The sequence below is a fragment of the Capricornis sumatraensis genome, chromosome 18 (genome assembly GCF_032405125.1).
Source record: "Capricornis sumatraensis isolate serow.1 chromosome 18, serow.2, whole genome shotgun sequence".
NCBI lineage: Eukaryota > Metazoa > Chordata > Mammalia > Artiodactyla > Bovidae > Capricornis > Capricornis sumatraensis.
Window position 1 is genome coordinate 36224960 of NC_091086.1, and position 26099 is coordinate 36251058.

A 26099-nucleotide genomic window follows, 5' to 3' on the forward strand; every position below is an offset into this window, starting at 1 on the left:
TCCCATGACTGGTTTTCTGAAAGTATTTTCTTTCCCTTGATACTATTATGCATGATGTTGGTTTGCTATCAAATTTAAAGCAGGGTCGATAGATGTTAATAAGTCATGGCAAGTGCAGATTAGTGTTGTTCAAAGTGAACTGCATATATAAACATATGTTCAGAAGTCTATTTCTGTATACTGATATATATATGTACATATGTGTATATGCAGAATGCAAACATGAATATGTATGTGTGTTTGCTTTTAATTTCAGTTACCAGTATTCACCTTTTGTTAAAGGCTGGGACTTGTTTAAATAAGACCTCTAAACTTTTTCTCATTCTACAGTGCTATACTTAACATGTTTTTCTAATAACATCTCCCTACTCTCTTTGGTGGTTTAGTTGCTAAGTTGTGTCCAACTCTTGTGACCCCATAGACTGTTACCTTGGCTCTTCTGTCCATGAGATTTTCCAGGCAAGAATACTGGAGTAGGTTGCCATTTCCTTCTCCTGGGGATCTTCCAAACCCAGGGACCGAACCCAAGTCTCCTGCACGGCAGGAAGATTCTTACCGACTGAGCTACCAGTTACTGATACTACCAGAGTAGCTACCCTACTCTCTGGCAGGTATTTACTAAAAATTATGGTAATAGTTATGTAATGTAACTTCTCCATCATATTAAAAGAGATACTTAAACTGTCCATGGTAAAACTGACAACATATCAATACTTGGGTCTGAAACATGGGTTTTCACTGCTGCTACTGCTAAGTCACTTCAGTCGTGTCTGACTCTGTGTGACCCCATAGACGGCAGACCACCAGGCTCCCCTGTCCCTGGGATTCTCCAGGCAAGAACACTGGACCGGGTTGCCATTTCCTTCTCCAATGCATGAAAGTGAAAAGTGAAAGTGAAGTTGCTCAGTCGTGTCCGACTCTTCACGACCCCATGGGCTGCAGCCTACCAGGCTCCTCCATCCATGGGATTTTCCAGGCGAGAGTAGTGGAGTGGGGTGCCATGGCCTTCTCCTGGTTGTGCTTAATTTATGTGTGTGCTGATTCATTGCTTCTTAATACCACATGATGTCAGACTTGATAAGTACTATAATAACATGTATTTCAATCTTCTTTTATATTACGCTTCTAATTTGTATAGCAGGAATGATATCTTTGTTAGAACTATTCACTTTTTGAAAAGCAAATTAATCCAAAGGAATGTAAGTTTTGACCATTGTAAAAGCTCCTTCACCAAATATGTTGCTTCTCCGTGGTAATTGTTGGTGAGTCATTAATTCGTTGTCTTCTTATAGTTATCCTCCAGATGATCTTTACTCTTAGTAATTGTTGTGTATCCTTAGACATTCACTTTTTTTTTTTTAATTTGGAAAGCTAAGCGCAATGAAATGGAAACAGCTGTATTAAAAACAAACTAGAAAGACTTGCAGAAATAAATCAAGCTATTACTAATACTAAGAAATATTTTGACCAGAAATAATGAAGAAGCATATCAGTGATATTTAAAGTGTCCTTCATTTCAAACTATTAATCTTTTTAATGCACTTATATAAAGCTTATATAAATAATTGTTGTTATTTAGTCACTAAGTCATGTACGACTTTTTTGACTCCTTGGGCCCCAGACTCTTCTGTCCTTGAGATTTCCCAGCCAAGAACACTGGAGTGGGTTGTCATTTCCTTCTCCAGGGGGTCTTCCCCACCCAGGGATCAAGCTCATGTTTCCTACATTGACAGGCAAATTTTTTACTTTTGAGTCACCAGGGAAGCCCCCAAATAATTTATTACCCATCAGTAAAAGCTTAAAGATTTGGTTGGAAGATTAGAAATACACTATTAAAAGAAATGTTCAACTCTGCATTGCAGAGTGACTATATCTTTCCATGGAGACACAACATAACTAAAACTGCATTGTTCCATTGAGAATCATATACATACACACACATGGGACATAATGTGCAACAATCAATGCAACTGATATTTTTAAATTTTTACGATTTTAATCACTTTAGCTCCCATTATTTGTCTAAAAGCAGCGATCATGGGTAACCTGTAAGGTTCAAATGAAAGTTGTTCAGTTGTGTCTGACTCTTTGTAACCCCATCGACTGTAGCCCACCAGGCTCCTCTGTCCAGGGGATTCTCCAGGTGAGAATACTACAGTGGGTATCCATTACTTTCTCTAGAGGATCTTCCTGACCCTGGGATCGAACTGAGGTCTTCTTCATTTCAGGCAGATTCTTTACCATCTGAGCCACCAGGAAGGCCATAAGGTTCACACTTGGGGTGAAATATAACCTCTAGATTTGTGACTGACTAAACAAGAGAAGACTCTACACATGGACATCACCAGATGGTCAACACCGAAATCAAATTGATTATATTCTTTGCAGACAAAGATGGAAAAGCTCTATACAGTCAGCAAAAACAAGACTGTGAGCTGACTGTGGCTCAGATCATGAGCTCCTTATTGCCAAATTCAGACTTAAATTGAAGAAAGTGGGGAAAACCACTAGATCATTCAGGTATGACCTAAATCAAATCCTTTATGATTATATAGTGGAAGTGAGAAATAGATTTAAGGGACTAGATCTGATAGAGTGCTTGATGAATGATGGACGGAGGTTCGTGACATTGTACAGGAGACAGGGATCAAGACCATCCCCATGGAAAAGAAATGCAAAAAAGCAAAATGGCTGTCTGAGGAGGCTTTACAAATAGCTGTGAAAAGAAGAGAAGTGAAAAGCAAAGCAGAAAATGGAAGATATAAGCATCTGAATGCAGAGTTCCAAAGAATAGCAAGAAGAGATAAGAAAGCCTTCCTCAACGATCAGTGCAAAGAAATAGAGGAAAACAACAGAATGGCAAAGACTAAAGATCTCTTCAAGAAAATTAGAGATACCAAGGGAACATTTCATGCAAAGATGGGCTCGATAAAGGACAGAAATGGTATGGACCTAACAGAAGCAGAAGATATTCAGAAGCAGTGGCAAGAATACACAGAAGAACTGTACAAAAAAGATCTTCAAGACCAAGATAATCACAATGGTGGGATCACTCACCTAGAGCCAGACATTCTGGAATGTGAAGTCAAGTGGGCTTTAGGAAGCATCACTATGAACAAAGCTAGTGAAAGGGATGGAATTCCAGTTGAGCTATTTCAAATCCTGAAAGATGATGCTGTGAAAGTAAGCACTCAATATGCCAGCAAATTTGGAAAACTCAGCAGTGGCCACAGCACTGGAAAAGGTCAGTTTTCATTCCAATCCCTAAGGAAAGCAATGACGAAGAATGTTTAAACTACCACACAATTGCACTCATCTCACAGGCTGGCAAAGTAATGCTCAAAATTCTCCAAGCCAGGCTTCAATAGTACATGAACTGTGAACTTCCAGCTGTTCAAGCTTGTTTTAGAAAATGCAGAGGAACCAGAAATCAAATTGCCAACATTTGTTGGATCATTGAAAAAGCAAGAGAGCTCCAGAAAAACATCTACTTCTGCTTTATTGACTATGTCAAAGCCTTTGACTGTGTGGATCACAACAAACTGTGGAATATGCTTAAAGAAATGGGAATACCAGACCACCTTACCTGCTTCCTGAGAAATCTGTATGTAGGTCAAGAAGCACCAGTTAGAACTGGACATGGAACAACAGACTGGTTCTAAACTGGGAAATGAGAACATCAAGGCTGTGTATTGTCACCCTGCTTATTTAACTTATATGCAGAGTACATCGTGGAAAATGCCAGACTGGATGAAGCACAAGCTGGAATCAAGATTGGGGGGGGAGAAATATCAATAACCTCAGATATGCAGATGACACCACCCTTATGGCAGAAAGCAAAGAAGAACTAAATATGCTCTTGATGAAAGTGAAAGAGGAGAGTGAAAAAGTTGGCTTAAAACTCAACATTCAAAAAACTAAGATCATGGCATCTGGTCCCATCACTTCATGCCAAATAGATGGGGAAACAATGGAAACAATCAGAGACTTTAATTTTCGGGGCTACAGAATAAATGCAGATAGTGACTGCAGCCATGAAATTAAAAGACACTCCTTGAAAGGAAAGTTATGACCAACCTAGATAGCATATTCAAAAGCTAAAACATTACTTTGCCAACAAAGGTCCATCTAGTCAAGGCTATGATTTTTCCAGTGGTCATGTATGGATGTGAGAGTTGGACTGTGAGGAAAGCTGAACACCAAAGAATTGATGTTTTTGAATGTGGTATTGGAGAAGACTCTTGAGAGTCCCTTGGATGGCAAGGAGATCCAACCAGTCCATCCTAAAGGAGATCAGTGCTTAGTGTTCATTGGAAAGAGTGATGTTGAGGCTGATTCTCCAATACTTTGGCCACCTGATGCAGAGAACTGACTCATTTGATAAGACCCTGATGCTGGGAAAGATTGAAGGCAAGGCAAGATAAGAAGGGGATGACAGAAGATGAGATGGTTATATGGCATCACCGACTCAATGGACATGAGTTTGAGTAAACTCTGGAGGTTGGCGATGGACAGGGAAGCCTGGCATGCTGTAACTGATGGGGTCACAAAGAGTCAGACACAACTAAGTGACTGAACTGAACTGAAAGGTAAAATGTGTTGGAAACAGAGAGATGATTGTCCTGTAAAGCAGATCTATAGCCTAGGCTGCTGGTTAGATAGAGAAGGTGTGGACAGAGAAGGGAGTATGTTTTCAAGTATGAAAACTGAGTTGAGTTTTTTGCGTTGTTTTCTAATGTGAAAACTCAGTTAAGTATTTATTGTTTTCTAATGTAAGCAAGTGTGACTTAGTCTTTCTGAGACCCTCTGAGTAACCATGCAGAAGAGAAATAAGTTTTCAGTTTTGAGTATGTTGTATCTGATATGCTTTTGAGCCATGCTTTAAAGGAAGATCCTTCAGGGGAAGGTGGAATTATAAGTCTAGAGATCAGGAGTTAGTTCATTACTGGAGTCATTAATTTGGATATTGGTATCTTGATAGTGACTGAATTCATGTGAGCAGAAAGGGTTTGCTTAAGAAAATATGTTAGGTGAAAAATTTTTTAAAGGCCTTCGGCACAATTCTTGGAAAGACCAACAATGAAAAATATATCAACAAGTAAGACTTCAGAGGGAAGCCAGAGAGAAGAAAAAAAAATAGGAAGAGAAGATACATGGATATCCTAAAGGATAAGATACGTCTAAAAGGAAGGAATAAATAGTAATGTCTTAGTTTGGGTTGTCCTATAAAAGCCTAAGAAAAGGATTTGGGTGTAGATAATTCATTTGGGTGTGTAGTAATTTCAAGAGGAAAAAGATCGGGGATAGTGGGAGAGTAAGACTGAAGGAAAAAAGAAAACCAATGACATGTATTTTATTGCTTTTATTCACTTAATTGTGTCCAGCAAGAATATTGGAAATGGGTTGCCATTTCCTCTTCCAGGGTATCTTCCTGATCCAGGAATTGAACCCATGTCTCCTTCATCTCCTGCACTGGCAGGCGGATTCTTTACTGCTGAGCCACCTGCGAAGCTCCACATTTTATTAAGTTGTTTTCTAATGTGAAAACTGAATTGAGCATTTATTGAGTTATTTTCAATTGTGGGCAAGTGTGACTTAATCTTACTGAGACTCTCTGAAGAACCATGCAGAATGTTCCTTATAATTGTCTTTTCAAAGGTTAAGAGGCTATATGCAGTAATCATTAAACTCAAGTCCCTCGTTGGTTGAATATTACCTTCTTTCCCCATCTCCAAACTAGCATGCAACTCTAGCCAGAGAGGAGCAAGTTTTCTAGGCTTCTCAGAAAGCTGTGAATCAGAAATCTTGAGTGGACTCTCCACCATAGTTACAGCTGAGGGCAGAGTTGTCCAGCTTACAAGAACAGAGGGGTTGCATGGAGCATCATTCGTGTCTGCTACTAGTTTTCAATGCTGTTCATGTAACAATAAAAAAATCTTTGCAAAGTATTGAATTATTGGTAATCATTGGGAAATTTTGGAAATGTAAGAGGATTATTAAGGAATAGAAGGAAGGGAAGCTATTTAAAGTTTAACATTTCAGTGTTTAAACTTTCAATGGAAAGAAGCCAATGAAATAATGATTGTAGACCAGTCTTTCAATAAATTGATTGAGAAAAGGAAGGAGAAAAATAGTGATAGACGGAGAGCTACTTATGCTCAATTGAGAGGAACTTTTTGAAGACAGGAATATCATGTAGTGAATTAACAGCAAGAACTTTGGATCCAGATTGCCTAGGTTCAGATCCTGGCTACAATACTAACTAGCTGCATGACTTTACATATATTATTTAAATTATCTGTGCCTCAGTTTCACCATCTGTAACATAAACATAATGTCAATAACTAACTGGCAACCAACTGCACTATTCTTGCCTGGAGAATTCCATGGACAGAGAAGCCTGGCAGGCTACAGTCCAAATAGTTCATGGGGTGGCAAAGAATCAAACACAACTGAGTGACTAACACTTTAACTTTCCTAAGGTTGTTGTAAGGATTAAACAAATAAATGTGAGTACTGTTCAGTCCAGTTCTTGGAAAATAGTTTGTAATATCCGAGGATTAGATATTATTTTTATTACTATTAACTGGAGAGGTTGTTGTTGTTTATTCGCTAAGTTGTGTCCAAATCTTTGCAAGCCCATCGACTATAGCATACCAGGCTTCCCTGTCCTTCACTGTCTCCTGGAATTTGCTCAAACTCATGTTCATTAAAATGTAGAGAGGTGAGTTTATTTAAAAGCTGTTTGGCTGGAGCCAACAATACAGAGAAAAGACTGAACATACAAGATAGAAAGTATAGCAGATAGGGTAATGGTTCTGTGGAGGGGTGAGGAAATGGCCATCCAAACAGAACTGAACAGTTAGTTTCATATGAGAGAAAAGATACTTTTTCCATTATGGCAAGAGGAAGAAGGAAAGAGGGAAAAATATAGGTAAGTTTCTAAATGAGTTAATGGATGTACTTGCATGAAGGCTCCTATTCCTCTGAAATTTTAGGTAAGATGATTATCTATGAATGAAAGAATTTGTCGGGGGAGGGAAGTGAAAGTGTTTTGACAGCATGGAATGCTATAAATTATCCTATTAAAAAATGAAAAATAACTGAAGAAAGAAGTGAAAGACAAGGGAGACAGGAAAAGATATACCCAAATGAATGCAGAGTTCCAAGAAGTAACAAGGAGAGATAAGAAGGACTTCTTAAATGAACAATGCAAAGAAATAAGGAAAAACAATAGAATGGGAAAGACTGGATATTTCTTCAAAGAAACTGGAGAAATCAAAGGAACACTTCATACAAGAATGAGCATGATAAAGGACAGAAACAGTAAGGACCTAACAGAAGCAAATGAGATTAAGAAGATACGACAAGAATACACAGAAGAACTATACAAAAAAGGTCTTATGACCTGGATGACCATGATAGTATGTCACTCATCTAGAGCCAGCCATCCTGGAATGTGAAGTCAAGAGGGCCTTAGGAAGCAATGCTGCAAGCAAAGCTAGAGGAGGTGATGGCATTCCAGCTGAACTCTTTCAAATCCTAAGAGTATGCTGTTAAATTGGTATACTCAATATCCTAGCAAATTTGGAAAACTCAGCAGTGGCCACAGGACTGGAAAAAGTCAGTTTTCATTTCAATCCCAAAGAAGGACAGTGCCAAAGACTGTTCAGACTACCAAACAGTTGCTCTTGTTTCACAAGCTGGCAAAGTTATGCTCAAAATCCTTCAGGCTATCCTTCAACAATATATGAACAGAGAACTCTTGATGTACCAGCTGGATTTAGAAAAGGCAGAGGAACAGTAGGTCAAATTAGCCAATATTCGTTGCATCATGGAAAGCAAGGGAGTTCCAGACAAACCTGTCCTTCTTCTTCATTGACTATGTCAAAGCCTTTGACTGTATGGATTACAATGAACTGTGGAACATTCAAAATATAAGAGTACCAGACCACCTTACCTGTCTCCTGAGAAACCTATATGCAGGTCAAAAAGCAACAGTTAGAACTGGACACAGAACAACAGGCTGGCTCAAAATTGGGAAAGGAGTATGACAAGCCTATGTGTTGTCATCCTGTTTATTTAACTGATATGCAGAGTACATCATGTGAAATGCTGGGATGGATGAATCACAAGTTGGAATTATGATTGCTTGGAGAAATATCAACAACCTCAGATAAGTACATGATATCCCTCTAATGGCAGAAAGTGAAGATGAACTCAAAAGCCTCTTGATGAGGGTGAAAGAATAGAGTGAATAAGATTACTTAAAATGCCAACATTCAAAAAACAAAGATCATGACACTGGGTCTCATCACTTCATGGCAAACAAAGGGGAAAAAGTGGAAACAGTGACAAATTTTATTTCCTTGGGCTCCAAAACCACTGCAGTGACTGTAGCCATGAAATTAAAAGACACTTGCTCCTTGGAAGGAGAGCTTTGGCAACCCTAGACAGCATAGTGAAAAGCAGAAACATCACTTTGCTGACAAAGGTCTGTATAGTCAAAGCTACAGTTTTCCCAGTACTCATGAAAAGATATGAGAGTTAGATGATAAAGAAGGCTGAGTGCCAAAGAATTGATACTTTCAAATAGTGGTGCTGGAAAAGACTGTTAAGAGTCCCTTGGATAGCAAGAAGATCCAACCAGTCAATCCTAAAAGAAATCAATCCTGAATATTCATTGGAAGAACTGTTGCTATAGCTGAATCTCAAATACTTTGGCCACCTGATGCCAAGAGCCGACTCATTGGAACAGACGTTGATGGTGAGAAGGATGGAGGGCAGGAGAAGAAGGCAGTGAGAGAGGATGAGATGATTGGTTGGCATCACTGACTCAATGGACATGAATTTGAGCAAATCTGAGATAGTGGAGGACAGAGGAGCCTGGCAAGCCACAATCCATGGGGTTGCAGAAAGTTGAACATGACTTAGAGATTGAAAAACAACAACATTGAAACATGAAAGAGTGATTAGATGATCATGGTATGTCAATCTGTACTCTTGTTGAATTAAGGATCAAAATAATTTTCTTACATGCACCCACAAAGAGAGGCACACAAACACACAGACTGAGAAAAATTGCAGCAATAGCAATCAAAACATTTGGAGCAGGAAGGCACTCTAAAGGATTTCTGAAGTATCCAAGCACGTATTTTAACACTGTTATAATGATAATAATGACTGTTTCAATTTCTGGCAGTCATCTATCCCCCTTGACCTTTATTCTATAATTGCTAAAAATTAACTTTCTACAATCACTTCATGGGAAATAGATGGGGAAACAGTGGAAATAGTGTCAGACTTTATTTTTGGGGGCTCCAAAATCACTGAAGGTGGTGACTGCAGCCATGAAATTTAAAGACGCTTACTCCTTGGAAGGAAAGTTATGACCAACCTAGATAGCATATTGAAAAGCAGAGACATTATTTGCCAACAAAGGTCCATCTAGTCAAGGCTATGGTTTTTCCAGTGGTCATGTATGGATGTGAGAGTTGGACTGTGAAGAAAGGTGAGTGCCGAAGAATTGATGCTTTTGAACTGTGGTGTTGGAGAAGACTCTTGAGAGTCCCTTAGACTGCAAGGAGATCCAGCCAGTCTATTCTAAAGGAGATCGGTCCTGGGTATTCTTTGGAAGGAATGATGCCAAAGCTGATACTCCAATACTTTGGCCACCTCATGCGAAGAGTTGACTCAATGGAAAAGACTCTGATGCTGAGAGGGATTGGGGGCAGGAGAAGAAGGAGACAGCAGAGGATGAGATGGCTGGATGGCATCATCAACTCGATGGACATGAGTTTGAGTGAACTCTGGGAGTTGGTGATGGACAGGGAGGCCTGGTGTGCTGCAATTCATGGGATCGCAAAGTGTCGGACATGACTGAGCAACTGAACTGAACTGAAACTTGTTTTACATGAACAATTTATTTTGTAGTTAAGCATTTTCTTCTAATTGCTAAATACATTGAATTTTCATTACTACTATTATTTTCAATTACTTGCTCAGTTAAGTCTTAAACAGTTTTTCTCTGACTGTTGTCAAACTTTTTTGAAATCTGGCCATTTTCAAACTGAAAATATAAAAAGAAAGAGAGAGAGAGAGAAAAGGAAGAAGGAAGGGAGGAAGGAGGGAAGGAAAGAAGGAAAAGGTATGATATACAATTTCCAATTATTTAAAAATCTTTCTTTTATATTCAAATATATTTTGTGAAATATCTAAATAGATGCTGCTAGTTTCCATACACAAGAGGTCAAGTGTCTGCTTGTAATGGAAGATCATTGTGGGTGGAAGAATAACTATTTTTATCTAGTAACATTTTCTGTAAGAATTTTAAGATCACCCGTTAGGTTGTAAATTTAATAGATTTCCAGGTCAAATTGATACATATTCATTACCACAAAAATCTTTCCCCACATTCTTACAGCTAAAGAATTCACTTTCTTATAGAGAAACTCATATTTGATTGCCAGCTTTCCAAAAATACAAAGTAAAATGAAGAAAAAAGAGAAAGTATTTCACACAGATTTCTGCAGGAAAAAAAAAAAAAGGAACTTTACAACCATGGAAAATGTACCATTAGCTTTTAATTTTGTTTACATTTAACATGTTGAAAGTCAAATTTAGGTGTATTTGGATTCATTTATTATTATATAACTTAATCTATTATGCTGCTTGAAAGGATTTCACATAATAATGAGGAGTCCATTTTTGCTAAAAAGAAACCTTTTCTTCATTAAGTATGAATTGAACATTTTGCTGTTTATAACATTATTTTTGAAAATGACTTAATCTGCTGTAAATATTTTAGAAATAGTACTTGGTAAACTCACTTACATGAAACCTAGCTTTTAATGTATATATAAAAAGGGATTCTTTTATTTTTAAATGTAATAACACAATAGATTAATTTACCAGGTAAAGAAATGACAATGTTGAAAATATCTTTGGAAAAGTTATGATAGCTTAGTCATAAATCCAGTGATGATTGGATTAAACATAAAAAAACAAAAAGTTTGGTCTTTATGGGAAATTTTAAATATTTTTATGGATTATTATTTTTCTCATTATATTTAAAATTTACAACATCTAATCATTTGAAAATAAACCTTACATTAATTTTTATTCTGTAAGAAAAGCATCATTTTTATATGTTGTATTTATATTGCACATAAGATGTGTTTTAATTCAATTGGATTTTTAAACTATTTGCTATTTAGTGATTTTCCCAATAATTACTTGTAAGTAGAACAATGTTTTAATAGCATGACTAAATTATACAATGGTTTATACTAATGTGTAATGCATTTTTTGTTATTCATTGCCCTTTATTGTCATTTGCAAAGATGTTTTATTCTTCTATTTTTCAAAATAAAACTATTCTGAAGATAACAGTGGAAAATATGTTTTTAGAAATAAGGAATGTGGCCATGTTATTTTGAATATCACAATAAGTATAGAGATTTTAACGAGGATCTTATGGTATTAATAATAGCTATCTCCGTAGCAAACCTGTACTTATGTCAGGAAGTGAGGGCTGTAAAAAACCCTCATGCTTTAACAAGTTTTAGAGGCAACACTAAAGGTGTTTAGTGAGTTACCCCCTTTTTTTTCCCTTCTTGTTTGTTTTTGAATTAAAAATGTATTTTTGTTGTATGTTGAAAATGCATAATACAAAGCATATGTAATGATAAGTAAAACTTTTAAAATCTTTTATTTATTTTGCCTATATTTGGCATAATGACCTATATAATACTTTTCTTTTTTGCCTATTTGTAAGACAATTAACTGAACCTTATGAATTATGTGAGTAAAATAGAATATTCTGGAAATGTATCATAAAGTAGCTATTATCAAATTCTATTCTAAAAAGAACAAGCATGCCAAGATGCTTCAATCATATCCAACTCTTTGAGATCCTATGCACTGTATCCCTCCAGGCTACTTGTGCATGGATTTCCCAGGCAAAAATACTAGAGTGGTTTGCCATTCCCTTCTCCAAGGGATTTTCCCAATGCAGGGATTGAACATAAGTCTCTTACGTCTCCCGCCTTGGCAGGTATATTCTTTACAACTAGCGCCACCTGGGATGCCCTTAATAGCAATGTTGGTGTATGCTAAAAAGAATAATTTATTTTGGTCGGCGTATGTTTTTGAAACTCACTTTATATATATGTATGCTGCTGCTGCTAAGTCGCTTCAGTCGTGTCTGACTCTATGCGACCCCATAGACGGCAGCCCACCAGGCTCCCCCGTCCCTGGGATTCTCCAGGCAAGAACACTGGATTGGGTTGCCATTTCCTTCTCCAATGCGTGAAAGTGAAAAGTGAAAGTGACGTCTCTCAATCGGGTCCAACTCTTAGCAACCCCATGGACTGCAGCCTACCAGGCTCCTCTGTCCACGGTATTATATATATACATATATATTCACAGATATGTAGTGATGATTATCCATAGTCAGTTTATTATTTGAAGCACTGAATATTTTCAAATCATTTTATTAAACCAAAACTAAATTTATTATCTAATAAAATTCCATATAAATAGCTTGAGGAATGTAGTGTCTGTATATACTAATATTAATTAAGCAAAGTATATGCTTGGCCATAAAACTGGTAGAGCTTTCATACGAAATATGAAAGACACTTAACTATACCAGGGCATGGTGACAAAAGAGAATGCAGGAGGCAGAATACGAGAGGCCCATATAGGCCAAGAGAGTTGGACTTGATCCTGAGAGGCTATTAAAAGGCTTTAAGGAAAGGAGTGACAATAAGCCTAACATTTTAAAAAGATTTCTCTGTCTGGATTATGACAAATGAATTAGGATTGTAAGAAGCCATGTGCAAATAGATACAAAGAATGTGGTTAGAAAGCTAGGAATTAGTTTAAAGGATAAATACAGTTACTTTGACTAGAATGATAATAATAGTGATGTAGGGGAAAGGCAAATTATTAAAACTTTGGTAGGTTAAATTTACGTAATTTGGTAATGTCTTGAGGATTAGGATGAAGGAGTTATTTTTGTTTAGTCGCTGCTCCTCTGTCCATGGGATTTTCCAGGAATACTGGAGTGGGTTGCCATTTCCTTCTACAAGGGATCTTCTCAACCTAAGGATTGAACTGGAGTCTCCTGTGTTAGCAGACATATCCTTCACCATTGAGCCACTAGGGAAGCCCCGAATGAAGGAGTGAAAGTGAGAGTCACTCAGTTGAGTCCAACTCTTTGTGACCCCATGGACTATACAGTGCATGAAATTCTCCAGGCCAGAATACTGAAGTTATACTGTCCTTTCCCTACTCCAGGGGATCTTTTCAACCCAGGGATCGAACCCAGGTCTCCCTCATTGCAGGTGGATTCTTTACCAGCTGAGCCACAAAGTACTGGGGAATATTAAAATAAGAGTGATTCAGTTTTCTGGTAAGGGTATTATTTCATGAACAGAAAAACAATATAAATGTAATTTAAAGTTTTTTTCTTTTTTTTTCTGAACTGCTTACCTTTACCGAGCCATCATTCTAGCTCACTGCTTTTAACTAGACCATGTCAGAGAGATGATCACATTTGCAATTTCCATCTTCACTTCTTATTTCCAGTCACTCTCAAATCATTTGCAACTTGTTTTGAATTGTTTCCGCTCCTGTTGTATACACAGAGTCCGATGAAACCACCAACTGCAAAGTCACCAAAAACTTTACTGAACCTAACTCAGTGGATACTTTTCAGTTCCCCTCTATTGGGGCATCCCAGATTTTTCAGGAATAAAAGGATGCCTTTAAATTACTTCTTAATTTCATATATTGATATATTTCTAATCTGAACACAATAAACTTCAGAAAATAAAAGCTCAAAGAAAATGAAAAAATGTTTGGAATTAAAATGAGTTCTAGAAATTTCAGGAAGTATTCAAGAGTGCAGAAAAATGTAGAGAAAAATTAGGGATTATAGGGAAATGTAGGGGTAAACACAGAGAAAACATATATGAAATAAGTGATAGGAAACATGGAACATATCCAGCTAAGTGAATTCATTATCCCAAAGCTCCACATCCAACTAGAGGAGTTCAACCTAGAATTCTGTCATGTAATCTAACAGAAATATTTTCAGACAAAAAAAGTCATTCCAAAAACCTATATTCCCACTCAGTAGTTCTTAGCTGTTTACTTTGGGATTGGTTCCAGCAACCTGAATAAATAAACCAAAAGGAAAACATAGGATTGAGGAACAGTGGACCCAACCAGGGATGTTGTAGGGAAATCGTAAAGGAAAATCTCTGAGAAAAACTCAATAGATATTGGGTAGTATAAGGAAGCTGGAAAAATATGATGCTAAAATAAGAGCTATTTGTGCAAGAAATAAAAGTCATTTAAAAATCCATGAGAGAAAAGAAAATGTCATCAAATGCTCCACTTAGCCTCATAACACATGATCGGAGTAATACAGACAGTTTCTGGGTTTGGTAGGTTCACTTATGAGTACAAAATTATATCCACTTTTACATCTTAAAAGTAGAGACAACCAAAGTTAGAAAGTAGGATGAAAGAGGAAGTTTGTTACTTTCATCCAGTAAATTTGCCTAGGGTTCTCTGAAAAAGAAATAAAGGTATGAATAGATTATGTCAAGTTATAAAGGAGACATAGGGAAGGATTAGCACTGGTAACAGAATTCTAGCATGAGAAAAGGACTGAAAAGATATGGGGGACTGTAAGTAGTTAAACCTCTTTCTTATGGCAAAAAGTCAATAGATGATACCTGTAATTAATCCATATGAGAAATGGAGACAGAAGCACATTGCTTAGAAATATGGATTAAACACCTTTGGTTGCAGGACAGGAATAGAGATACAGACATAGAGAATGGACTTGTGAACATAGTGGGATAAGGACAGGGTGGGATGAATTGAAAAAGTAGTATTGATATACATACACTGCTGCTGCTAAGTCGCTTCAGTCGTGTCTGACTCTGTGCAATCCCATAGACAGCAGCCCACCAGGCTCCCCCGTCCCTGGGATTCTCCAGGCAAGAACACTGGAGTGGGTTGCCATTTCCTTCTCCAGTGCATAAAAGTGAAAAGTGAAAGTGAAGTCGCTCAGTCATGTCCGACTCTTCGCGACCCCATGGACTGTAGCCTACCAAGCTCCTCCATCCTTGGGATTTTCCAAGCAAGAGTATTGGAGTGGGGTGTCATTGCCTTCTCCAATATATACACTACCATGTGTCAAATAGATAGCTAGTGAGAAGCTGCTATATGACACAGGGAGCCCAACCTGGCACTCTGTGACAACCTGGAGGGGTGGGATTCAGGATGGATTGGAGAGAGGCTCAAAGCTCAAGAAGGAGGGGATATATACATACATATATATATGGTGCTAGGTCGCTTCAGTCATGTCCAACTCTGTCCCACCAGACTCCCCCGTCCCTGGGATTCTCCAGGCAAGAATACTGCAGTGGGTTGCCATGCCCTCTCCATATACGCATATATATCTATATCTATCTATCTATCTATAGATATACATAGTTAGAGCTGATTTGTGTTGTTGTATGGCAGAAACCAACACAACATTGTAAAGCAATTATCCTCCAATTAAAAATAAATAAAAATGATGACATGGGAGAAGTGAGACTGCTGGAATTGATAATGAATATTTGTGATTGTTATAAACACTCTATTCGAGCTCACTTCTACTATTGTCAGGGAGATAGAAAATTTCCTCTATCCTTCTAGGTTCTTTCTTTTGGTCTAAGAACTAAATTAAATTGAGCCAGTTAACAGGTGAAAACCAAATTTAATTTTTGGTATGTATATGGATCCCACATAATTGCTAGGGTCAGAGACCCCACATACAGGGGAGGTTCAGAGACAAAGAGGTAGCCTAAGGTGTATATACTATCCTGGTAATGGGAGAAGGATCTGGAACTCTCAAAGACAGGAGGGTAACTCACAGAATGATTAAAAAAGAAGAGGGTTGGTGGGTAGTTAAGATGTTTATCCACTCATACAGATGGGGCCACTTAGATGAAATTTATCTCTGGAAATAATTCCTTCTCTAGGAAAATTCCCCAATTTAAATTATCCTAGGTAATTAAGCAAAGGGCAGTAGTTTCTCTTGAGCCAAAAGGTTCTCCACTGCCTGTAGCAAAAAACAGTCAACATGAAAAAGTGGTGCCTATTGGGGTTGTCTCTTCTGAAACCCTATAATATCATGTACATGCATTTTATATGTCATATACATGTATATTATATAATTGCTGCTGCTTTTCATTCACCAAGTCCTGTCCAACTCTTTGTGACAACGTGGACTTTAGCATGCCAGGCTTCTCTGTCCTCCACTATCTGTCGGAGTTTGCTCAAATTCATGTCCATCTCATACTCTGTCGCTCCCACCTCCTCCTGCCCTCAATCTTTCCCACCGTAAAGGTCTATTCCAGTGAATTGGTTCTTCCCATCAGGTGGCCAGACTATTGGAGCTTCACCTTCAGCAACAGTCCTTTCAATGCTTATTCAAGGTTGATTTCCTTTAGGATCTTGATCTCCATGCAGTCAAAGGGACTCTCAAGAATTCTTTCCAGCACCACAATTCGAAAGCATCGATTCCTTGGTGCTCAGCCCTCTTTAGGATCTAACTCTCATACCCATCCATGACTACTGGAAACCATAGCTTTGACTGTATGGATCTTTGTCAGCAAAGTGGTGGCTCTAAGTTTGTTTGGTGATGTCTCTATGCTGTCTAGGTTTGTCAAAGCTTTTCTTCCAAGGAGAAAGCATCTTTTAATGGATGTGAAAAAGCATCTTTTTCATGCATCTGTCACCATCCACAGTGATTTTGGAGCCCAAAATAATAAAGTCAGTCACTGTTTCCACTTTTTCCTCCTCTATTTGCCATGAAGTGATGGGACTGGGTGACATGATCTTAGTTTTTTGAATGTTGAGCTTTAAGCCAACTTTTTCACTCTCCTCTTTCACCTTCATCAAGAGGTTCTTTAGTTCCTCTTTGCTTTCTGCATAGGATAGAGGTTATTGATATTTCTCCCTGCAATCTTGATTCCAGCTTGTACTTCGTCCAGCCCAGCATTTCTCATGATGTACTCTGCATATAAGTTAAATAAGCAGGGTGACAATATATAGCCTTGTTGTATTCCTTTCCTGATTTTGAACCAGTTCGTTGTTCCATGTCCAGTTCGAATTGCTGTTTATTTACTCTTGTACAGGTTTCTCAAGAGACAGGTAAGGTGGTCTGATACTCCCATCTCTTTAAGAATTTTCCAACTTTGTTGTGATCCATGCAGTCAAAGCGTTTGGCATAGTCAATAAAGCAGAATTAGATGTTTGTCTGGAACGTCCTTGCTTTCCATGATCCAATGAATGTTGGCAATTTGATCTCTTGTTCCTCTGACTTTTTTAAACCCAGCTTGTACAGCTCAAAGTTCTTGGTTCACATACTGCTGAATCCTAGCTTGGAGGATTTTGAGCATACTTTACTAGCGTGTGAAATGAGAGTAATTGTATGGTAGTTTGAACATTCTCTGGCATCACCCTTTGAGATTTGAATGAAAATAGTGCTTTTCCAGTCCTGTGACCACTGCTGAGTTTTCCAAATTTGCTGGCATATTGAATACAGCACTTTGGCAGCATCATCTTTTAAGGTTTGAAATAGCTCAGCTGGAACTCTGTCACCTCTACTAACTTTGTTCGTTGTAATGCTTCCTAAGGCCCACTTGACTTCACACACCAGGACATCTGGCTCTAAGTAAGTGACCATACCATCATGGTTATCTGGGTCATGAAGATCTATGTTGTGTAGTTCTGTATATTCTTGCCACCTCTCCTTAATCTTTTCTGCTTCTGTTAGGTCCTTACCATTTCTGTTCTTTATTGTGCTCATCCTTGCATGAAATTTTTCCTTTATATCTTCAGTTATATTGGAGAGATCTCTAGTCCTACCCATTCTATTATTTTCCTCTATTTCTTTGCATTGTTCATTTCAGAAGGCCATCTTGCTTCTCCTTGCTATCGTTGGAACTCTGCATTCATTTGGGTATATCTTTCCTTTCTCCCTTGCCTTTTGCTTTTCTTTGCACAGCTATGTGTAAAGCCTCCTTATGCAACCACTTTGCTTTCTTGCATTTCTTTTTTCTTTGGAATAGTTTTGGCCCCTGCCTCCTATACAATGTTAAGAACTTCTGTCCATAGTTCTTCAGGCACTCTGTCTACCAAATCTAATCCCTTGACTCTATTTGGCACCTCTACTGTATTATCATAAGGGATTTTATTTAGGTCATACCTGAATGGCCTAGTGGCTTCCCTATTTTCTTCAATTTTAGCTTGAATTTTGCAATAAGGAGCTCATGATCTGAGCCCAAGTCAGGACCAGGTCTTGTTTTTGGTGACTGTACAGAGCTTCTCCATCTTTGGCTGCAGAGCACATAATCTGACTTTGGTATTGACCATATAGTGATGTCCATGTGTAGAGGTGTTTCTTGGATTGTTGTTTAAAAAGATATTTGCTATCACCAGTATGTTTTCTTGACAAAACTCTGTTAGCCTTTACCTTGCTTCATTTTGTATTTCAAGGCTAAATTTGCCTGTTATTCCTTGTATTCTTGATTTCCTACTTTTGCATTCCTATCCCCTATAATGATAAAGGATATCTTTTTCTGGTATTAGTTCTGGAAGATGTTGTAGGTCTTTATAGAACCAGTCAACTTCAGCTTCTTATAACTTTCATTGCACAGGACATTTAAAAAATAGAAGTACATTACACTTTTAAAGTTTGTAAATCTTTAATAGTTTGTTGTTTAATAGTTGTAAATCTTTTATAGTTTGTAAATCTGATCGAATGAATTTTTGATTTTATATATTCTAGAAATAATTGTATTTGAATCTTTGCTTTTCAAAAATTTATTGATTAGTTATCTATATGCAGGTTATCTTTTGTGTGTGTGTGTATATATATATATGTATACACATCACTAGAATTAACAGAAACTGTTATTTTTCATTTTATTAATACTTTGCCAGTTTATGCATAATTTTAACATCTAGTTTTTTTCCCTGTCCTCCTACCATTAGATATCTTCTTCAAAGATTTGTTTATTATTTTTATTTTTTCAATTCACATGAAAGTGATATGTTTATTCATAAGAAATAGCTTTTCAGTAAGTGTTGTGTTTCAACATAATTCCCAAGTTCTCGGAGCATGGTTCAACATCTCTTCTCTCCAAATATACTCCTTTTGAGTGGCCCCTTATCCTTTGAAACTTTATCCTTATTTGGATTTTGTTAACCAAGCTTTTCTGTCTGCTTTTACATCTTGCTGGCTAATGTGAGTTCCCTCAACTTGCTCAAGGTCCATGACTCAACTGCTTTTAAAATATCGGTCCCACTTTTTGTCTTTTTATGTCTTCATTTGACGCATCTTTGCTGATCCCTTAGTCACTGACTCTGTGCATCTTTTATCTTCTGAGTGCCTGACCTACATATAAGCATTAGAATGTGCCATGAGCATCTTAAACTTAGCTTGTCAGAAACTGGATTTCTTTTTCTTTCCCCTACACTCCCTCAAATGTACTTCCTTACGTCCTAAGATAACACAGTACTTGGCATATAGAGGTGGTTCTGATATTTTAGCGTATGGAGGACCCGTTAAAACACAACTGCCAGACTTTCTAATTCAGAGTTTCTTATTCAGTGGGCCTGGGGTAGAGACTACGAATGTGAGTTCCTAAGTTCCCAGGTTATACTGATGTTTCGGCAACCACACCTTGAGAACCACTGGCACACAGCAATCAATTAATACTTGTTAGATAAATCATTTCTATGAGCAAATGAATGTTTAAAATATGTAATATATGCTCAAAGTCAACTGAACTCAGTAATGAACTGAACTCAGTAAATGACAAAAAAATATTCATAGAACTTCTGTCTGAAGAAACAAGGAAGAGCCATTGGTATAACACCTTCTTACTGCAGATCATTAAACCAAAGTCTAAAGGGATTGAAAAGAAGGACAAATAAGTAGACTCAACCCATCTTGACTTTCTGTGAAATTAAGTAATTTAAAGGTCACATTTTTATTTAGCTAATCAAGTATTAGTTTTTTTAACTTCAGAGATTATTCATACAGCAGATTATTTTTTTTCTCTAGATGTATAGACTTTTGCATACAGGCACAAATTTCCCAAAATGATTAAAATGCTGCTAAATTTTAATGCTGCCTCCCATACCCCAGAGATGCATGTAGAGAGGGGAGAAATCTAGAGCTCAGTATGCCAGTTAACATTCAAGATTCTCATCACCCCAAGCACTGTATTGGCAAGCAATCAGCTGAGAAAAGTGAGTAGAGATTACTTGACACATATGGTCCTACAGAAAGAATTCTGCAGGTTAGAACTCTTCATTTGCCCAGAATCGAAAGAACTTTCATCAATGCTGTAAGTGTCCACACTGTGACAGCTTTGTTGTCTGAAGCTATTTTATTGTTTTCCCAAGTTTGGATATTTGATAGAACTGACCAGTCTTCAGGTTTCCCTGATGACTCAGTGGTAAAGAACCTGTTTGCTAATGCAGAAGACTTGGGTTTGATCCCTAGGTTGGAAAGATCCTCTGGAGAAGGAAATGGCAACCCATTCCAGTATTCTTGCCTGAGAAATCCTATGGACATAGGAGCCTGGTTGGTTACAGTCCTTGAAGTCACGAAAGAGTCGGTTTGGGGAGCGCTCACCAACAAAGCTCTCAGTAGGTCTTTAAATAGTCCCCTCAAATTAGTCAAATCAAGTAGGCTAGTTGCTAATCATTCATGCAGAAGTTAGCCTTGTGGATCTCCAGTGGTATTTCAGATCCTAAACAGTACATCAAATATCCCACTCTCTTCTTCTTGGCTATAAGTAAAAATCAGATACACAAATGTCCCTAAAAATAAAGATAGAGATTTTCCAGTCCAGCTGCAAATGAACTTTATCCTACACAGCAATCTTGTAGGATCGAGAAAAGCTGACACTTCTTTCCTTAGAACCAGCTGCACAAGGGGCCAAGCAGGCTGAATCCCAGGTCTCTAGCTAGGTGTAGGCTACCAAGATTAAGTAGGCACACAGATTCTGACTTCTTCAGGAAAAATTAACCCAGTCCTTCTCAAGTACATACAAGAAGCCATTTACACATGATGACAGTGACAGCCTTGGTGCCTAAATTCAAAGCCTGAAATCACAATCAATTTGCTTCATATAAGTGTGTGTATATATATATCTGAAGCCCATACTGGCTTTCCAGATGGCTCAGCAAGTAAAGAATCTCCCTGCAACCCCAAAGACCCAGGTTCCATCCCTGGGTCTGGAAGATCTCCAGAGGAGAGCATGGCAACCCACTCCAGCATTCTTGCATGGAAAATCCCACCGACAGAGGAGCCTGGCTTCAGTTCATAGCATTGCGAAGAGTCAGACATGACTGAAGTGACTGAACATGCACACATGCATATGCATATATATTTGTTGTTGTTCAGTCACTAAGTAGTGTCTTGACTGGTTTGCGACCCCATGGACTGCAGCACACCAGGCTTCACTATGTCCTTCACTGTTTCCTGGAGTCTGCTCAAGCTCATGTCCATTGAGTCAATGATGCCATCCAACCATCTCATCCTGTCACCCCCTACTTTCCTGCCCTCAATCTTTCCCAGCATTAGGGTCTTTTCCAAGAGTCGGCTCTTCACATCAGGTGGCCAAAATGTTGGAGCTTCAGCTTTAGCATCAGTCTTTTCCAATGAACATTCAGAGTTGATTTGCTTTAGGATTTACTGGTTTGATCTCCCTGTTGTCCAAGGGACTCTCAAGAGTATTCTCAAGCACAACAGCTCAAAATCATCAATATATGTGTGTGTGTGTGCCTATAGTAGTAGTAAGCCTGCAGGTTTTACTTTAATATGTAAATGTGTGTGTGTGTATGTGTGTAACCTATTAGGGTTACTGTAGGTACACATATGCACACCCACAGTAGTTAGGCCAGAAGGCTTTACTTGAAGGAATAGTCTGGTGACCAACTAAAGGGATCTCATGACAAAGTTGTATTTCCTTTGAGAATATTAATCTCTAGAAGAGAATGTCCAAAAAATATGAATTTTATGAGTAAATAATGTACTTAAAAATATTTGAAGAAGTACAATACAATGGGTTTCTGTTTCCCGTTAGGTATATTTATTATCAATTACCAGTTATATTTACAATAATTATGGGCAAGGAGTCCAGTCATCTAGATCTGGCTTGAGCTCTGTTATCAGGAAAAGATTTGAAACAAAAATATTCATAGATAATACACCAAATGTGTCATGTTTAAGGAAAGATTTTTTTCCATTATCTTCATCCAGTTTTATTACCTACCTTTTTATTTGTACTCAGCTTTTATCATCTGCACAGTGGAACTAATTTAGGGGGTTCTAACCAATTTTTTTCAAAGTATAGTCTTATGAGTGCCTGCATTTGAAATATCAAGGGAATATTTCTCAAATTTAAATGTGTGTGAGTCATCCAGGGCATCTTTCTTAAGATGCAGATTCTGGTTTTTTAAAGCCTGAAATTCTCCTCTAATGAGCTACCAAGTAATATACGTGCTTCTGGGTTCCTGTTTGATTTGTAGGGACTTTTTTAAAATGTGTATTTATGTATATGAGTATGTATATAAATTTACAAAGGCAGGTACCTCAACAGAATCAATATCTGGAATGCAAATCATTCCCCAAAGACTGCTTCATCCCAAGTTTTAGAAACAATCAAGTTTAAGAAGTACTTATTTAAATAAAATAAAGTGTCTAAATTAAGTTTCAGCTATAAAACTATGTGGATCTAGTCTCATTCTGATATTTTTCTACAAATTAAATTTAAGTCAAACATAGTCTCTTAATTTATAGGGCATGAGTGTCCCTCGAGTATATATGACTTACAAACGGTTGCGAAACTTTGTGCTTCCAGATTAAAGTTTTGATTAGGTCTTATCTTTGGCTATAAGATCTAAGATAAAACCTTTGTACTATCCAAAGTTATAAGATTCTTTCTCCAAATGCTAAACAGCAACTATGTACTTCAAAGAACTGCTTTTTTTTTTAATAGCTTTACATTTTTTTTCTTGCCTCATCACTGGATTTTTGGGGATGCACCCAGTTTACTCTGAACTCCTTCCATGCTTCCTCTCCATAACTTTTCAGGTCTTTACAGGAAATGTTTATCTAAACAAATACCATCTATAGTATGTGACATAGAGTAGGTACTTTACAACCTAGTACATTAATTCCTTCACTTTAAAGAATTTCATTTTGTTACTGTTACTCAAAAGTTGTTGAATATAGCCTAACAAAATCACATCATGGTTTCTCATACAGCCTAACAACATTTTCTAATTTATTTTTTTTCCTTTCCTTACAGTATAAGCAAGTGGAACAATATATGTCATTCCATAAGTTACCAGCTGATATGCGTCAGAAGATACATGATTATTATGAACACAGATACCAAGGCAAAATCTTTGATGAGGAAAATATTCTCAATGAACTCAATGATCCTCTGAGAGAGGTAAGATTAATTGTCTTCAGTCTCCATGAGTGTGATCATTGTTTACTTTCTCTTTTCCTGGGAAATCCTCAATTCCATGTTTTGGCATTACTAAAAAAAAAAATTAAAACTGAATGTTAAAACAATTTTCCCCTTTATTCACCCTATGTTCTCACATTTACAGGCTCTGCGTTTTTAAAAAATGACTGGAGAATTGCTCTTATAATTATGATTCTCAAGATACCAATTTATTTTCTGTGTCCCTGGTTACAAGTCCTTTCTGGTCCTCATTGTCCGTAGCCTCCCAGCCTTCCACTCTCTCATCTCATGCTCACCAAACTGTTTCATTAACTTCTTTGTGATTTCTACTTTTGTCCTATTTTTGTTTTTCCTGTTCATCTCCTGGACCCTGATCACAGACTGACTTGACCTTTGTGAGTCATTCATTTCCTATTACTTCAATAAAACACTTTGCAACATCTATAACCACCTCTTTTCTCAAGTGGCCCTTCCTTCCCTCCCTAGATGTCTTCCCTCTGCCCACTAGAATGTTCAGGTTACCCTTAGATCAAAAGAACGTTCTCTTGATTGTGTTTCTTACACTGACTTTCTCTTTCTCTTTTCTTTTACTGCCAATCTAGAAAGATTACTCTATAGTTATCTTCCACTGTGGTTCAATCTCCACTTCTTTACCAAAATCGTTTCCTTGAAAATTATCAGTGAACACTTAGGGATGACATCATTTGTCTTGGATCCATTGGCAGTTCTTTTAAACACTTGGTAACACCTAATATCCTGAATCTTTTGAGGGAGCTCTTTTAACACTAAACCATTGCTGTCTTTGGCTTTTCACTTTCCATTTCTGAATTTATTTTCTTATTTATTTCATCTCTCTCTTTAGTTCTGAAAATTTGACCTCCAAATTCTTGACATAATCCATTTTCTTAAAAGCTGTATGATTTCCTTTTGCCATTGCTACATGATTTCCATTTGCCATACATATATAGTAAACCATGTATTAAAGTGATTATCTTCCATCACTAAGCCATTTATCCTTTGAAGTATCTCTCTGTAAATATTTTAGTTATTCTTTTGAGTCGTATAGAATGTAAAACTTCAGTCTTTTTTAATCTTTCTCTGCTCTGCACATCCAGTCAATCACCAAATGCTATCAATTCACTATAACAATGTATCCTATAGCTTTGTCCTTGTCTCTTTTACCAAGTTCATGACCCTAACCTTGTTGCTCTCACGTGGACTATTTGCACTATCCCTTTAGTTTACCTTTCAACCTTTGGTCTGTTTTCTCTAATTACCACTTAAAGCAGCAATGCCAAATTAATCTTCTTTTATGTGTATGAGATAGTCATGTCTCTGCTCAGAAACATTGTCTTTCCAGGTTCATCAAATAGAGACTCTTTGGGCTCATATTCGAGCCCTTCTATGCTCTGATCCTTGCTAAATTTCCAGCTTTATTTTTCCCTATTGCCCTATATTTTCCAAAGTGGCCTATAGCCAAATTGTGCAACTTACTGTTTTGCAAAAAGCAATTCTGATTTCTCAACTTGCATCATATGTTTTCCAGATATGTTTCTCATCTGTTGGCAAATGTAGTTCAAATAATATTTATTTATTTTTACTTCCTTTGATTCTTCAGATTAGATCTGGTCTCTTTTTCCCCTGACCCCAGGGCACCGAGTCCATAATGATTGAGTACTACTTTCCATTTTGTCTGTTATCATGATTTTTCCACATTAGTTTCCTCCACTTTTGTCTTGAAAGTTCCTTAAGAGCAAAGGTCGCTTCCTCTATATTTTAAATTTTTCTTGAAATTCCTACTATATGTAGCAAATATAAAATACTCAATAAATATGTCCATTTCACCTAACATCTTTACCATTTATAACCATCCCTAAGTATCTACATCCATTAAAAGTTATTTGTATTTTTTAAGCCTTAAGACATCAGTTAAGAGTTTCAGAAACAGAAGGAGCTGAATATCTGCTATTGATTAACTTATTTTCTCTATAAAGTCCTCAATGAAATAATAAAGTCCTCAATCAAAAAGCAAATCTTTTTTGCTTTGAGAGATAGAATTAAACCTTTGTATTTTTTAAAAAGCTATATATCATGTTTTTTAATCTATTAATATGTTTTGCTTTACCTCTTTGTTGGATTATGCATTTTGTTTTAAATACCAATCCTCTTCACTAAGAGGCTGAAGCTCAGGATATTAAAACCAGGTTAGGTTCTCAAGTGCCAGGCAGGACTCAAAGGTGGGGTAGGATGGGCCATAGCATAGAGACAAAGGTAACTGAATAGACAGTATCAGGGATTAAGATGGAATCTATAGGCAGATGGATACAATAAATCTAAGGATTTATTTGAAAGAAGCAGAAAAGTAAGGATTCCAACAGAAAATGTCATTGAGGGACTATAGAAAGCCAACAGAAAGTGAGCATAAAAATGAACCCTGGAAAGCTGAATGATTAAATGAGAAACATTTCTCCATGCTAAAAATGCTTAATGTAATATAAAATCAGGATAACAAGAAAATTTTCTTAATCATGT

General features: G+C 37.2%; 1 protein-coding gene across 1 annotated transcript in view; it reads left to right on the forward strand.

Annotated features, from left to right (window-relative positions):
- The window catches only part of HCN1 (hyperpolarization activated cyclic nucleotide gated potassium channel 1), a 446276-nt gene that overhangs the window by 341309 nt on the left and 78868 nt on the right, over window positions 1–26099 (forward strand). Inside the window, exon 5 of the mRNA XM_068990693.1 lies at window positions 23403–23549. Coding sequence (XP_068846794.1) covers window positions 23403–23549 — 147 coding nt within the window. The remainder of the gene's footprint in view (window positions 1–23402; window positions 23550–26099) is intronic.